Raw genomic sequence first — 16,200 nt, forward strand, 5'->3', positions numbered from 1 at the left:
GTCAATTTAGCTTCCTACCCGGAGAAAACCAGGTTTTACACTTGCTGAATAATGTCACTAGAGCTATACCTTCCTTGGTGGCCAAATTTCTTTTTTTAGCTTTTAAGCGTCGCAAGACAATAATTGACTGTATTGATATGGGGCTATCTGTTTAGCCCATTTTAGTGTTGGCTAAGTTCTAAAATCTTCCTGGATGTTTTAACTGTGTATTGACAAATGTACTTTTTTTCTGACTGACGGTTGAATAAAAGGTTGGTGATGACCACTCGCTACAGAACCTTGCTCAGGAAAGGGAGATTAGCAACTGGCCCATAGTTAGCTAGGTTTTCCGAATCCAGGGAAGGTTTCTTAAGGACTGGTTTTACCACCGCCTCCTCCAAACAGGCAGAGATTACCCAATCTCGCAAAGAGGCATTGATCAACTCCCTGGACCAGCCAGCTGTATGTCTTTTCCTTCAATGGACTTCCAACTTCACTCTTGCAGTTTAAATGGGAACACTTTCTACAAATTTTGTCAGTGTTTTTAATTAAAAGCTAAGGGTGGGGCAATGTGCTCTACGTGGGGCTACCTTTGAAGGTGACCCAGAAACTACAATCAATCCAGAATGCAGCAGCTACACTGATGACTGTAAGTGGCTGCCAGGACCATATAACACTGGTCCTGAGAGATCTGCATTAGCTCCCAGTATGTTTCCGAGTACAATTCAAAGTGTTGGTGCTAAACGGCCTTGGCCCAGTAAACCTGAAGGAGCGTCTCCACCCCCATCGTCCAGCCCAGACACTGAGGTCCAGCGCCGAGGGCCTTCTGGCGGTTCCCTCATTGCGAGAAGTGAGGTTACAGGGAACCAGACAGAGGGCCTTCTCAGTAGTGGTGCCCGCTCTGTGGAACACCCTCCCATCAGCTGTCAAGGAAATAAGCAGCTATCCTGTTTTTAAAAGACATCTGAAGGCAGCCCTGCTTAGGGAAGTTTTTAGTATTTAATGCTGTATTGTTTTTAAAACTCGATTGGGAGCTGCCCAGAGTGGCTGGGGAAACACAGCCAGATGGGCAGGGTATAAATAATAAATTATTATTATTATTTCAGCTGGTTGAAGATCTTTGGCTAAACCTCAAAGTGTTGAACCGATACAGTCGGAAGGAAGCATGACTGGTTTCAAGAGAGATGACTCCCAGGAAAACACTGCATTGCGCTACCGCCAGGCTGTTCTAATAAATTGGGTAGCGCACTAATTATCGCTGCTCGTGTGTGTGTGTGTGTGTGTGTAAAATAATGGATCCAAAAATTCCTGGACTCTTCTTGGTGGTGTTATCAGCACCTTAAACAATTCAGCAGCATCAAGAAACTTGGCTATCTCACTGCTCACCCCTGACCCCAGGTCAACATGTTTAAAAGCACAAGTCCCAAAACCAGCAAGAGTATTGTTAGCCCAGAAATGGAAACAAGAAGAAATTCTGATGAAAGAAGAATGGCAGACGAAATTAATGGACTATGCAGAATTGGACAAAATGGCAGGAAGGATTCGAAACCTGCGGGACCAGAGATTTACAGAAGATTGGAAGAAGTATATGAATTATTTGAAGAGCAACTGTAATCAACAAATTACGCTACTGGGAATACAATAAGTTTCGTAAGGAGAAATATATGAAGTGTTACAAAGTAGAAAAAGATAGAGATATTGGTTATGAGTTTGAAATATAATAGGGAAGATAAGAAATGCATACTGAGAGATTAGATTGGAAAATTTTCAGACAGGATTGATGGAAGTCAAAAATTTGAATAAGATGTAAAAGTGTAGGAGTGCTCTTATTAATCAGAGTTCAATCCTTCCTTTACTTTGAGAACGCCTCATAAAAGTATGTTTAATTACTGTTGAAAATGATATGTTAAAAAAACTAATTAAAATTTATATTAAAAAATAATAATAATAAAGTACAAGTCCCAAAACCAATCCTTCTTGCACCCCTCCTTTGGAAGAAGAGCCCATTAATCAAACATCCTAGCCGAGCTCAATGCATGTACCTCTTGCACCATCTAGTGGCTCAGATTGTTGTCACGGTATGATGACAATCTTGCACAAAGCACCCAGTTTCCTTGATACTTGTCATTAACCAAACAAGCATCCTGATTTCCTGACCTGCAGCACACGTTCTGCCTGCTCTTCTGTTGCTCTTGGTCAGGGCTGGAGTCAGATGCAGGTCAGCAATAAAGGAGGAAGATCTCCGTCGTCAGCGAAATTAACTCTTTATCCAAGGAAACGAACGTACAGCTCAGCCTCGTGGCCTCAGCAACATTTCTCATTAGGTCTTGCCCCTATGGAGCAGTTGCCAGGACTGGAGGTCCCGGCCTTCCACACCTCCCTAAGGCTCTGTCTCTCCCAGATGTTTCCCTTTTTTATATATATAAATACATCTTTATTGGTTTAAAATTCAACCTTACAATAAAGGTAAGTACAACAAAGTTAAGCACAGAAAAGAAAAAGAAAAGAAAAAAAGAATTCTCCACATCAAAAACTACAAAAAGTTTAAAAGTAACAAGAAAAGAAAAAGAAAAGAGCAATTAAAAGTACCAGATATTTATACAGCATCATGTCTTATCCAATAAAGTCTTCTGTGAAAAGCTTCCTGTCGTTCTCATGATACTTTTTCTTTTGTCTTGATTTTATCACACAGTTTGTTTTATATCTTTGCCCATATATTCCTCTAAGATGTTTATTCCATTTATTTATTATGCACAAATATCATTCAATTCTGCTAGGATGGTATCATTTTTACAATATAGTCTTATGTATTCCTTAAATATTTTCCATTCTCCGTATACTTTTTGATTTAAGGTTCCCCTGACTTTTCCAGTTTGCTAGTTGAAAATACTCTATCATGAGTGTTTGCCATTTCTGTTATTGTTGGTGTTATTTCGCCTTTCCAACTTCTGTATTCTCCCAGTGGTCTCTCCCAGGTGTTTCCCAAGCAGCCTCAACATGTGTCTACACACCTCTAGTCCCTGCTCTGCCTTCCTCATTATCCTGCACATTCTTGGAGACCAAGGGGGAGAGGAACTTGTCTGTGCTGGGGGGGGGGGCTAACCGAGAGGTGAGGTCCGAGTCCAGTCCTAGGTTGATGGTGCGGTATGGAGGCTGTCCGTCAAAGCTGTAGCTGGTCCAAGGCAGGGAGTCGGGTGAGGTCAGGAACTCTGGCAGAAGAGCAGGACAGGGTGCAGGCAGGAACAGGCTAGCAACAACATTGCTCCCGCAACCTGGGACTGGGCTGACTGGCTTTTATCTGCCCCAAGGCATAGGGTGGCCCCGGTCCACAGGTGACTCACCTCTCCTGGCCTGGAGGCGAGCACTCCTCCTGAGAGAACTTAGTTCCCTCCGCCTCTCTGCCCTGAGCCTCTGCAGCTCAAGAGAGACTGGAGGGTTACCGGACCCAGAGGCAACCTCAGCTTCCTCTGACGGGGCTGAGAGTGGAGCATCTGCAGGCAATGGGTCCTCCATCACCTCAGGGGCCAGAGCAGACTCAGCTGGTGCCTGCACCTGAGGATTCAGCACAGGTGAGGACCCTTCAGGCTCATGCCCCAGCCCCGGCTCAGCTGGTTCTGGAGGCGGGGACTCCTGTGCAGGCTGGGATTCCTCAGGTTCAGCCTCTGAGTCTGAATCCCAGGCCATCACACCATCACAGCAAGAGAGGGAGACTTCCTGGATTTTTCAGCAGCCCCTTGACCCACCCACCCCCTTCTCTTCTTCAGCCTTGGAGTCTGAACTGCTCCCTATCACAGGCTCTTCCCGCACACTTCACCCTGTTGCCACTTCAAGTATCTGGCACCTCCTCCCAATCTTCTCCCTCTGATCTCTCCTTGGTATCCCATTACCTCTGGGGATTCCCTTTGGGGTTCCCCTGTTGCTGCCTCCCACATCCCCTCCTCGCCCAGCCAACTTGGACCGAGAACTTTGCGAACTTGGACTGTTGATAAGTGTAATAAGAATGTTAAGGTTCAACCACAGAGCCTAGGACTTGCCGATCAGAAGGTCAGCGGTTCAAATCCCCGCGACGGGGTGAGCTCCCGTTGCTCGGTCCCAGCTCCTGCCCACCTAGCAGTTCGAGAGCACGTCAAGGTGCAAGTAGATAAATAGGTACCGCTCCGGCGGGAAGGTAAATGGCATTTCCGTGCGCTGCTCTGGTTCACCAGAAGCGGCTTAGTCATGCTGGCCACATGACCCGGAAGCTGTACTCCGGCTCCCTCGGCCAATAAAGCAAGATGAGCGCCGCAACCCCAAAGTTGGCCACGACTGGACCTAATGGTCAGGGGTCCCTTTACCTTTTACTGCACAAATCCTTCTTGAAATTTTGTCTTGCTTTTTGAGCAGCTGTTGATGAGTGCTTTTTGCATGTCAGCCGTGATAGGGACTGTTTAATGGTGTTTGGGAATTGTTCCAATATCCATGTGTCTCGGAATGCCTCTGCGCTACATTGGAACACGGCGAAGAATGAGCAAGGCCTTTGCATAATGCAACTCTGCTACGGAGGCTTTCATCCTGACTTAAACATGTCAGAAACTCATCATCTTGGATGTGCCTGTTAGAGAATCATTCCGCCAGAAACAAGTAGAAGTTTCTAGAAGGTTCCAGAACATTATATATGGGAGTGGCACTCTGAGCTTAATTAGCATCAGCTGGAAGTGCCAATAAAAAGAAGGCCACTTGGCTGCATTTTTTGCAGACTTCTGACCGAAGTGTGCCTGTAAAATCTGCTGAAGGACTGTTCCTGTAATTTACGGAATGCAGGAGATAAGAGAGACTTTGTTTGAAAGCGTGCTGTTAATTGCTGTTTATAGTAACAGTTGAAAAAATATCTTTGCTACCGTAATGCTTGTACCCAGTCAGGGAATCAAATCTCTTGACCGAGACTTCACAGAGTTTGGCAAGTCATCTTTAAAACAACTTCTGTTGTTGTCCACTGCTTCCAGGAAGATTACTCTGCTGAACAATTGAAAGAGGTTTTACCTACACACAAGTATATGCGCAGTGAGAGTGTGTGGACAGTAAACTTTTAATAGTGCCAAGTGTGGGGACTGTGGAGACGCAGAACTGGGACTGGAGAAGAAGAGAGATTCTGATGGATTGGAAACTTGCTTGAAAGGAATAAGCTGTTACTATACAGTGGACGCTCGGGTTGCGAACGTGATCCGTGCGGGAGGCACATTCGCAACCCGCAGCGCCACGTCTGCGCACACACATGTCACGATTTAGCACTTCTGCGCATGCGCGACCGTCGAAACCCGGAAGTAACCTCTTCTGGTACTTCCGGGTTTCAGCAGCCCGTAACCTAAAAACGCGCAACCTGAGGCGTCTGTAACCTGAGGTATGACTGTACTGGAGTTGGATGAAAAGTGTTACTGTTTTTGATTGTGTGTGTTCTAATGCCTTTGTTAACTTACCTGTTATTGTTCTACAGGGAAGCTGCATTCTGCTGCCTGTTCGTTTATCTGGGGACAGATACCTTGTTCTTGGAGAGAGGTAGTGTTGTTGTTTTTTGGGGGGGAGCGGGGAATCAGCTGTTATGCCTGTGGCCCCTTCTAAACTTTGCATCCAGCAGGGATGCAATTCCTGGGACAGCCAGGCTAGCTTCCTGGTGTGGTAATGGCCTAAGTATGGGTCATTATAGGGACGCGGGTGGCACTGTGGGTTAAACCACAGAGCCTAGGGCTTGCCGATCAGAAGGTCGGCGGTTCGAATCCCCACGACGGGGTGAGCTCCCATTGCTCGGTCCCTGCTCCTGCCAACCTAGCAGTTCGAAAGCACGTCAAAGTGCAAGTAGATAAATAGGTACTGCTCTGGCGGGAAGGTAAACAGCGTTTCTGTGCACTGCTCTGGTTCGCCAGAAGTGGCTTAGTCATGCTGGCCACATGACCTGGAAGCTGTACGCTGGCTCCCTTGGCCAATAAAGCGAGATGAGCGCCGCAACCCCAGAGTCGTCCATGACTGGACGTAACGGTCAGGGGTCCCATTAATGGTCAGGGGTCCCTTTACCTTATGGGTCATTAACATAACAAAAGAAATGGCTTGGCAACATAGGGCAAACAGCTGGGGGGGCGGCCTACCTCAACTAACTGATGGTGAGGAAGACAAAGCAGCTGGGAAAGCCAGAGTCAGAGCCATGCCTGATTTCGGCTTGAATCCAAGTCTGTGGCTGTGCAAGAAGCAAGACCCTCTTGGGCTGTTAATGCTGCGAGCCCCTCCATCGTAGACTCAGCCAGGGGTCAGCAAACTTTTTCAGCAGGGGGCCGGTCCACTGCCAGACTATATTCTGAAGGAAAAAAAATGAACGAATTCCATGCCCCACAAATAACCCAGAGATGCATTTTAAATAAAAGGACACATTCCACTCATGTAAAAACACACTGATTCCCGGACCATCCGCGGGCTGGATTTAAAAGGCGATTGGGCCAGATCCAGCCCTCGGGCCTTAGTTTGCCTACCCATGACTCAGGCTTTATATATGTGTGAATAAACCATGTATCTTAAAGAGACCACAGTCTCTGCTGTCCCTCATTCCAAGGAAACTGAACCCTGGGTAAGCTCCTGGAACCCCTGGAAATTGAGGAAATTGAGGAAATCCGTTTGCATTTTGATTATTACAGAATTAAGCATTTCCTTCTGTAAAAAAAAAACAATGTTAATTTTTATAGGCCGATGTATGTAATGGTACTGCTGGTTTTTCCTGTTACGATCAGCCATTCTATTCTGTATGTGTTTTTCCTATTATGAATTCATGGTAATGGATTTTGGGTTTTTTTAAAGGTATGTTCCATTGAAAAGTGGTGGGCTTACCTTCATGGGAGGTTTTTCAACAGAGGTTGGGCAGCCCACATTGCAAGGAGCCAGACTAGATGACCCCGGGGGTCCCCGCCAACGCTACAATTCTATGAACAGATGCTTTAGGGTCACATGTCTCGTGCAAATCCTTTATTTGGCAGCTTTTACAACAGGCAGTACCAATTTATGGGGGGAGCTCAATCGTGGTCTGGGCCACATCGGTCCTCGCCGTGACTCAGGCGATGGGTATCGTCTACCAGGAGAGCAAACACTTTGGTGAACTCCTCAAAAGTCAGTTGTCCGGTCTTGTCAACATCTGCCTTTTTGAAGAGCTCTTTCATGTAGTCTGGGCGGTTTCTGTTCTGTAAGGGAAGACGGGGAGAACTAGATGAAACTTTGGTTGGCAAATGCTCCTCTGAAAACATCATGATCTGCCTTATTCTTTGACCTTAGGGGACCAGATATGGCTGGACTACAATTGCCATTATCCATCACCACTTAAAAAAAAACCCATGATATGGCTCTCAAGGCAATTTTCCATTGATGGCTGATTGCTGTTCTACAGCTCCCTCTGGTGTCACATTTTTATAACATATTTTTAACGTTTTAACTGACCAGTGTAGATAATAATAATAATAATAATAATAATTTATTTTTATACCCCTCCCATCTAGCTGGGTTTTCCCAGCCACTCTGGGCGGCTCCCAACAAAATATTAATAATAATAATAATAATAGAAAGCGATAAAATATCAAATATTTAAAACTTCCCTAAACAGGGCTGCCTTCAGATTTCTTCTCAAAGTCGTATAAGTTATTTATCTCCTTGACATCTGAGGGAGAGTGTTCCACAGGGAGGGTGCCACTACCGAGAAGGCCCTCTGCCTGGTTCCTTGTAACTTCGCTTCTCGCAGTGAGGGAACCGCCAGAAGGCCCTCGGCGCTGGACCTCAGTGTCCGGGCTGAACGATGGGGGTGGAGACACTCTTTCAGGTATACTGGAAGATTAGTCCTGATTAGTTCTGTCAGTATTTTGCAGGAGGGATAAAATAAAATAAAATCCTTCCAGTAGCACCTTAGAGACCAACGTAAGTTTGTTATTGGTATGAGCTTTTGTGTGCATGCACACTTCTTCAGATACACTGAAACAGAAGTCACCAGACCTTTATATATAGTGAGAAGGTGGGGAGGGGAATGACTCAGAAGGGTGGTGGGAATGGGTGATTGGCTGATAGGTGTGGTAAATCAGTTGACGACTGTTAACGACAGTAATTGGTCTTACAGGAAAAAGCAAGGGATTAGATGGCCAAAAATAGCATTATCATGTATAATGAGATAAGAATCCAGTGTCTCTATTCGGACCAGGTCTCCATGGTTTTGAGTTTGTTAACAGGTCCCTTTCCCACCACCCTTCTGAGTAAAACCCCTCCCCACCCTCTCACTATATGTAAGGTTCTGGTGACTTCTGTTTCAGTGTACAGTGGTACCTCAGGTTACAGATGCTTCAGGTTACAGACACCGCTAACCCAGAAATAGTACCTCGGGTTAAGAACTTTGCTTCAGGATGAGAACAGAAATCGTGCGGTGGCAGCGGGAGGCCCCTTTAGCTAAAGTGGTACCTCAGGTTAAGAACAGTTTCAGGTTAAGAACAGACCTCCAGAACAAATTAAGTTCTTAACCTGAGGTACCACTGTATCTGAAGAAGTGTGCATACACACGAAAGCTCATACCAATAACAAACTTCTCTAAGGTGCTACTGGAAGGATTTTTTAAATTTTATTTCAGCTACGGCAGACCAACACAGCTACCTACCTATATCTAGAATGGCAGGAGGGATGTAGGTGCATACTAAAAGCTCACCCCCAGGCCTCCCCATTTCGCCCCACATGGCCTTTTGAGGGAAGCTATGCCCAGCAGCCCTGCAACTAAAATCATACATAATGTGGGGCGTTGGTGTGGCAGGGAAGGCTTCAAAGGAAGAATCGGGGATTTGAAGTGGGCCCCCAATAGTTCCTTGGGGACCACAGTTTGGTTAAAGGTGCTGAGAGTTGCTAGGGGACCCTCTTTCCCCCTCACAGCGCTACAGTTCCCAGGGTGGTTTAACAGTCCATCCATTTTCCTGGGGAACTCAGTAAAGACCAGGTCTCATCTAACCTCTGCATCACCTTTGCTCAAGCAAATCAGGATGAACTCTCGGCAAACAGGTCATCCGGATGGCCCCAACATTACAAGAAAGCTAGCATCTTAAAAAGCAAAGACATCACCTTGCCAACAAAGGTCCGTATAGTTAAAGCTATGGTTTTCCCAGTAGTGATGTATGGAAGTGAGAGCTGGACCATAAAGAAGGCTGATCGCCAAAGAATGGATGCTTTTGAATTATGGTGCTGGAGGAGACTCTTGAGAGTCCCATGGACTGCAAGAAGATCAAACCTTTCCATTCTTAAAGAAATCAGCCCTGAGTGCTCACTGGAAGGACAGATCCTGAAGCTGAGGCTCCAATACTTTGGCCACCTCGTGAGAAGAGAAGACTCCCTGGAAAAGCCCCTGATGTTGGGGAAGATGGAGGGCACAAGGAGAAGGGGACGACAGAGGACGAGATGGTGGGACAGTGTTCTCTAAGCTACCAGTATGAGTTTGACCAAACTGCGGGAGGCAGTGGAAGACAGGAGTGCCTGGTGTGCTCTGGTCCAGGGGGTCACCAAGAGTCGGACATGACTAAACGACTAAACAACAACAACATGACTCCCGATTTTTTGCAAACACATTTGCACCACCAACAACGCCATTTCCTTTGGCTTCACTCACGCAGGCAGCCAGGAAAGTGGGAGCTTGGCTCTTGAGAAGCTCCGTCATGTCCTTGAGGCTCAAGAAGTCATCTTTGCCTTCCCGAGGAGCGAACTGATGGTAGATGTTCACAATGATCTCGAGCGCCAACTCCAGAGTGCAGTGAGGCAAACTATCCAACGTGGCTGGAGCCTTGGGATGGGTAACCGGAGGGTGTTGGTGGGAACTCGGAGGATGGGTTGCCATTCTCTGCAATCTCTGCTGACCTGGAAGAGGCAGGCATATGCATGAAACTGTTAAGATATTCCGTTCCACCTTAAGAGGAACAGGCATGACTGTTATGTGTCACATGCCTGTTTACATTCCAGCACAGCTTGCTGGGAACTTCCGTTTGTGTATAGCTTTTGCTTATGCTTCTTGCTTTGGACATGCAAGGAGAGCAGACATGTTTTTCTTTGTGCTGATGTATGCTAAATAAACTGCTGTGAATATGCTTTACATATGCCTCTATCTGCCCTTCTGTTGCGAAGAGGTTTTTTTTACTCTGCTGGCTTGCGTGCTTAGCTTCTGAAAGGTTTCTGAAGACCTGAGTCACAGTTTGATGCAGAACCAAGGACTGGAGTTTGACCAGCAACCGGCTGGTGGGCTGGAGCCAGCTGGGGGCCTGCCAATTGCCCCCGTTCCCCTTGGACACATCTCAACAGAAACGTGTTCATAATCATGGGCCTTTTCGGCCACTAAAGCTATGAAGAATTTAGGAAGCCGCAAGCCAGCAAGATATTCCAGTTCAGCCACCAGCAGCAGCTAAGGATGTGTGAATGTGTCCCTTTCGATTTCTCAGTTCTCCAAAAGCCTATACATTGACAATACTACGATAGTACTTAGAACAGTCGTGGCTTCCTGCCCATCGCCCCTTGCAAAGAAAGAACCATGGCAATTGTAGATTGTTAAGGCTGGAAGTGAGAAGTGAGGAGGAATTAAAGAACCTTTTATTGAGGGTGAAAGAGGAGAGCGCAAAATATGGTCTGAAGCTCAACATCAAAAAAACGAAGATCATGTCCACTGGTCCCATCACCTCCTGGCAAATAGAAGGGGAAGAAATGGAGGCAGTGAGAGATTTTACTTTCTTGGGCTCCATGATCACTGCAGATGGTGACAGCAGCCACGAAATTAAGAGACGCCTGCTTCTTGGGAGGAAAGCAATGACCAACCTAGACAGCATCTTAAAAAGTAGAGACATCACCTTGCTGACAAAGGTCCATATAGTTAAAGCTATGGTTTTCCCAGTAGTGATGTATGGAAGTGAGAGCTGGACCATCAAGAAGGCTGATCGTCGAAGAATTGATGCTTTTGAATTATGGTGCTGGAGGAGACTCTTGAGAGTCCCATGGACTGCAAGAAGATCAAACCTCTCCATTCTGAAGGAAATCAGCCCTGAGTGCTCACTGGAAGGACAGATCGTGAAGCTGAGGCTCCAATACTTTGGCCACCTCATGAGAAGAGAAGACTCCCTGGAAAAGACCCTGATGTTGGGAAAGATGGAGGGCACAAGGAGAAGGGGACGACAGAGGACGAGATGGTTGGATAGTGTCTTCGAAGCGACCAACATGAGTCTGACCAAACTGCGGGAGGCAGTGGAAGACAGAAGTGCCTGGCGTGCTCTGGTCCATGGGGTCACGAAAAGTCGGACACGACTAAATGACTAAACAACAACAACAAGGCTGGAAGTCTCTCCTTGTTCCTATGTTTCAGTCATGTTCCACAGGAATACGTGGCAGGGCTGTCCACACCCAGATGTTGTTGTACAAACAGCTGTGGAGGCTGCAGGGCCCTAGAGGAACATGCCCAGACCCCTGGTCCCTCTCACAGAACTCTAGGTTAGGTAAAATCATCACCTAACTCTCCAAAATTATAAAGACCTCCTAAAGGACTCTGCAAATGAGGCAGAAAAGCAGGAGCCTCTTTTGTTTGGCAAGGAAACATTTGAGAAACTATTACTACTATCATCGTCATAATCGCCACCACATTTATAACTCGCCCTTTACCACCAAGTTACAACCATTTAAGATTTAAAAAACAGTTAAATCAGATTACAGGCACAGGAGCAGGTGGAACCAGAAAACACACACCTTGGGTGTCAAAGGCCAGGTGAAGAAAGCTGTAAAGTTGTACAGTAAGCCTGCAGTTTACACAGGGGTTACGATCCGGCGATTGCGCCTAAAGCCAAAATTACGTATAGTCAAAACTCATTTGGTTCAATGGCGGTTGGGTTTGCCAAAGTCCCCTTTTGGCCACTTAAAAACATATTGCCAAAACTTAGATAGCTTGAGGGTTTACTGGGAAGTGAAAAGCCAGATGAACCTCTGGGAGGCGGGAATTCCACAACTTTAGGGGCTGCCACAGAGAAGGCCCTCTCCTGGTAGACCACCACCCCAAACCTCTGAGGGAGGGGGGAGCTACCAAAAGGGTCATCTCTGCTCATTTTATTACCGGGGGGGTGGTCCTTTAAGGAGGAAGAGGGCCTTTCAGATATTTGGCGCCTAAGTCGTTTAGGGTGGGCCCCAAATGGGTGGGCCCTGAATTGGGCCCAGAAACAGACCAGTAGCCAATCCAACGCTTTTAGAACAGACCTTATGCAACATCTAAAGGCAACCCCAGCCAGCGGCGGAACATTTTCCCCTTCTGCCCAGGGCGGGCATGCACCCAAGGGGGGCGGGGCACAGAGGGTGCCCTCCCAGGCGCAGGATAGCCACTCTGGCGCATGGAGCGGCACGCGTGCCCTGCAACCAGGGGCGGAACGAGTCACCGATGGCGGACATTTGGCCTGCTGCCCACCCACAACTGCCAAATGTCACCCCCCTCAGCGAAGACACCCAGGGCGGTACGCCCCCACCATAACCCCCTTCCTCCACCCCTGACTCCAGCCACTGCGTTTTGGACCTGTGGAAGTTTTCTGAGACATTTCCAGGGGCAGCACCATGTACCGGTTATTGCAATCACTGGAGGACAGGTTTTGGCGCAACACTTCTCTAAAGAGAGGGATTGTAAGAAAGAGACTCACCGAGCTTGCCAGCTGATTCCTAGCCGTGGATGTGATGTAGGGCTCTCCTGGCACTGTTTATATATACCTCCCTGAGTCTGGATTTCAGCGATGGTGATGACACAAGAGACGGCTGCTTATGAGGGAGTGATTGGGTGCCACCCAGGAATTACCATACAACCTGTTTCCTGATGGGAAGTCATTAATCCTGACCAAATTCCATATGCGTCTGAAAACACCTTTCATTTTGTCACCTTCCACCCTTGTGCAATGATTAAGAGCCAAAGTTGACGTGATTGCAGTTGTGTTTCTTGTATCCATGCCTTCTAGCCTGCACTGCAACAGTCGAGGGAGGGCAGGAAGCCAGGCAGAGAAAGTTAGACTTCGTCTTTAGCTTCGCTGCCACCGCTAAACAGCCCTTTCAACCTTCTTGGACTAGAACTGGTCCAGCCTATTCCCAAGAGTGATTTGAGCAGGATGACAATCAGGTGGCGGCTTAATAACCTTTGAAGGTGACTGGGAAATAACTAATCCAGAATGTGGCAGCTAGACTGGTGACTGGGAGCGGCCGCCGGGACCACATAACACTGGTCTTGAAAGACCTACATTGGCTCCCAGTACGTTTCTGAGCACAATATCAAAGTGTTGGTGCTGACCTTGAAAGCCCTAAACAGCCTTGGTCCAGTATACCTGAAAGAGCGTCTCCACGCCCATTGTTCTGCCCGGACACTGAGGTCCAGCTCTGAGGGCCTTCTGGCAGTTCCCTCACTGTGAGAAGCCAAGTTAAAGGGAACCAGGCAGAGGGCCTTCTCGGTAGCGGCGCCTGCCCTGTGGAACGCCCTCCCACCAGATGTCAAAGAGAAGAACAACTACCAGACTTTTAGAAGACATCTGAAGGCAGCCCTGTTTAGGGAAGCTTTTAATGTTTAATAGACTATTGTATTTTAATATTCTGTTGGAAGCCGCCCAGAGTGGCTGGGGAAACCCAGCCAGATGGGCGGGGTATAAATAATAAAGTATTATTATAATAATAATTACTATTATTCTGATCTTGCAACGCAGCCGTGCGATTTCATTTTGCAAAGGTCACCTTCCTGGGGCAGGTGATGATTAAAAGCAATATAAAGGTATAATTCCTGCAGCAAAGATAATCCTATGCAAATGCACCTGAGAGTAAGCCCAATTGTATACAGAGACAGATTTCCTTCTGAGTGTTACTGCAGGAAGGCATAGGATATGAGAGGGGGTGTCTGTCTGTCTTCTCTCACTGCTACCTCTCTCCCCTCCACTTCCAGTTTTATCTATTTATGCTAATTGAAAGAACTGGTGCAAAACATGCCAGTGTAAAGGGACAAAAAGGGGCATGTGGATGGTAGGAAGTGGGATTATTATTATTATTAATTGAATTTTTGAATTTATATACCGCCCTATACCCCAAGGTCTTGGTGCACTTCACTGAACAAAATCAAAATATAAAACCACAAAATACATAATCAAAATAAAAACAACAACCGTAATAACCCCCCACCCCCAAAAACCACATTTTAAAAGGGCATAGGATCATCACAACATTTAAATTAAGACAATTAACAAATCCACTCGTTAGAAAGACCATGATCTCAGAAATGTCTGCAGGAATATTTAGGGGCAACCAAATTGGCTGGGTGCCTTTCTGATACAGTTAAGCTGCATCCTAACTGTTTACTGGTTCTTTGTTCATGTTTCCTGTTTTCTTTTCCCAAGCAGAGATAGTGTCTTGGCGTGGTGGCAGCTCCCTAGAAAAAGGTCAGCAACTTTGGGGTTCCCCCCTTTAAAAAGGTCAGCAACACGGGGAAATGGGGGGTCCCCCGCCGGAGGGATCTTTGCACCACAGCGCCGGATATGCAAACTGTTGTGGACATGCTGGGAGGTGGATTTGAGACGGGGGAAACGAATAACCGAAGGAAACAGAAGTAGACAAATTGGCCCATCCGTCCCTTTGATAGGCAAAATCCCATTAGCAAGAAGGTGGTGAGCTCAGCTGTACAGAAAGGATCCCCAGCTCCCAAAGTTCCCAAACTTGTTCTACCAAGGGTTTTGCAATCCACTGTTGAGAACCCTTTGGTTCCAGTACACAGAGAGGCGTCCATGTTGTTGAAATGTGGTACCCGGAAGGAGAACGAATGGAAGAGCCATCTCAAAAGTCCTCATCTACATCCCAAATCACTTACTGGAACTCTGAAACAGGTAGATCCTTTGCGGAGACTGACTCATCTTCAGGCAGCTCCGGCAATTATTTCCCAATCATGAACTTAGCAGAGTCTTGACACACCTAGATCAGTAGCATCAACACAGATTGGCAGCAGCTCTCCGTGGTTTGGGGCAGAGCCATTCTCAGCCCAGCTGGAAATGCCGGGAATTCGACCTTCGGCCTTTGTCCATGCAGAGACGGCTCTACCAATGAGCTGTAGCCCTTTGTCAAACATTTCCAAAATGCAGTCACAGACTAGACACGTTTGTGGGGGCCATAACTAGCCATTCAAAGAAAGGAGGGGCTCTTTGTTGTATTATAGAATTGTAGAGTTGGAAGAGACCCTGAGGATCATCTAGTCCAGGCATGTCCGGGTTCAAGTAGGCTATGATCTACTATCCAGTATCAAAAACTGGCAGTGATCTACCACACTCTCCCTTTGTCATTCTTCACCTTCTTCGCTTTAGGGGCAAGGGGCAAGGCGTTGTTGGGGGCCAGAGAAACCCTGAAATATACTCGGAGTCGAGTGTGGATTTCATGCTCTTTATTCAGCTCATAGTAGGGAGGAAGGCCAGTTCCCCCGAAATGTCTGCTTTATATACATTATTTACACAATGGGCCCCATGTCATTGGCTAATTCCGAGATTCTCCTGTAGATCAATCAGGTTGCGGATTCACTTCCACTTGGAGTTGAATTGGGTGGCTCCTGTGGACCAATCAGACTGCTGCATTCTGGATCCTATTGTTCTAGGACCAATCAGACTGCTGCATTTTGGATCCTATTGTTCTAGGACCAATCAGACTGCTGCATTTTGGGTCCTATTCAACTCAGTACATAACAGGATCCCTAACTGCTCAAAAGCCAGGGGAGTTTGAAAATACAAGAGAAGCATTGCAGGGTTTTTAATAATCCCACTCTCCAGCCTCTTGTTCAGAGATTGGCAAGAACTGAACATGAACAGAGAGCTGGGCACCACAAAGGGAAGGGAAGGAGGCATGCTAAAGAGCTGGGAGATGGCAAGCCAGCTAGGTAGGCAGCTATGTAGGGCAAATGTCTTGGAAGTGTGCAGGTAGATGCATGCTTCTTTTTGTATATTGTGAAAATAATTATTTATTTGGATTTATGAAGTCTATTTATGAAAAAGAGGGCTTAACAGTTTAGCTTATTAAATGGCAATATTATTAAATACACTAATGATGTTCATTGGCTCTTGGACATTTGATTAAGCTCGATGAGTTTGCTTGCTTAAATACACAAGGAGTTTAAAGGAGTAATAGAGTTGCCTGGAAGTTGCCGTCAAGACAGACAAGGCGGTTCCTGAAGGGGCAGCAGCAAAC

General features: G+C 46.7%; 1 protein-coding gene across 1 annotated transcript; it reads right to left on the reverse strand.

Annotated features, from left to right (window-relative positions):
- Positions 1-6,945: 6,945 nt before the first annotated feature.
- On the reverse strand, positions 6,946-11,809 carry LOC310751883 (protein S100-A7-like). Its single transcript, XM_083591638.1, has 3 exons — positions 11,722-11,809; positions 9,614-9,858; positions 6,946-7,172 (listed from the first exon to the last, which is right to left on the reverse strand). Exons 2-3 carry the CDS (start codon positions 9,836-9,838, stop codon positions 7,008-7,010), a joined length of 390 nt encoding a protein of 129 aa, XP_083447764.1. The 5' UTR covers positions 9,839-9,858; positions 11,722-11,809; the 3' UTR covers positions 6,946-7,007.
- Between the last annotated feature and the right edge of the window lie 4,391 nt (positions 11,810-16,200).

This window comes from Podarcis filfolensis (genome assembly GCF_964270895.1).
Source record: "Podarcis filfolensis genome assembly, chromosome: 16".
In the NCBI taxonomy this organism is placed as follows: domain Eukaryota; kingdom Metazoa; phylum Chordata; class Lepidosauria; order Squamata; family Lacertidae; genus Podarcis; species Podarcis filfolensis.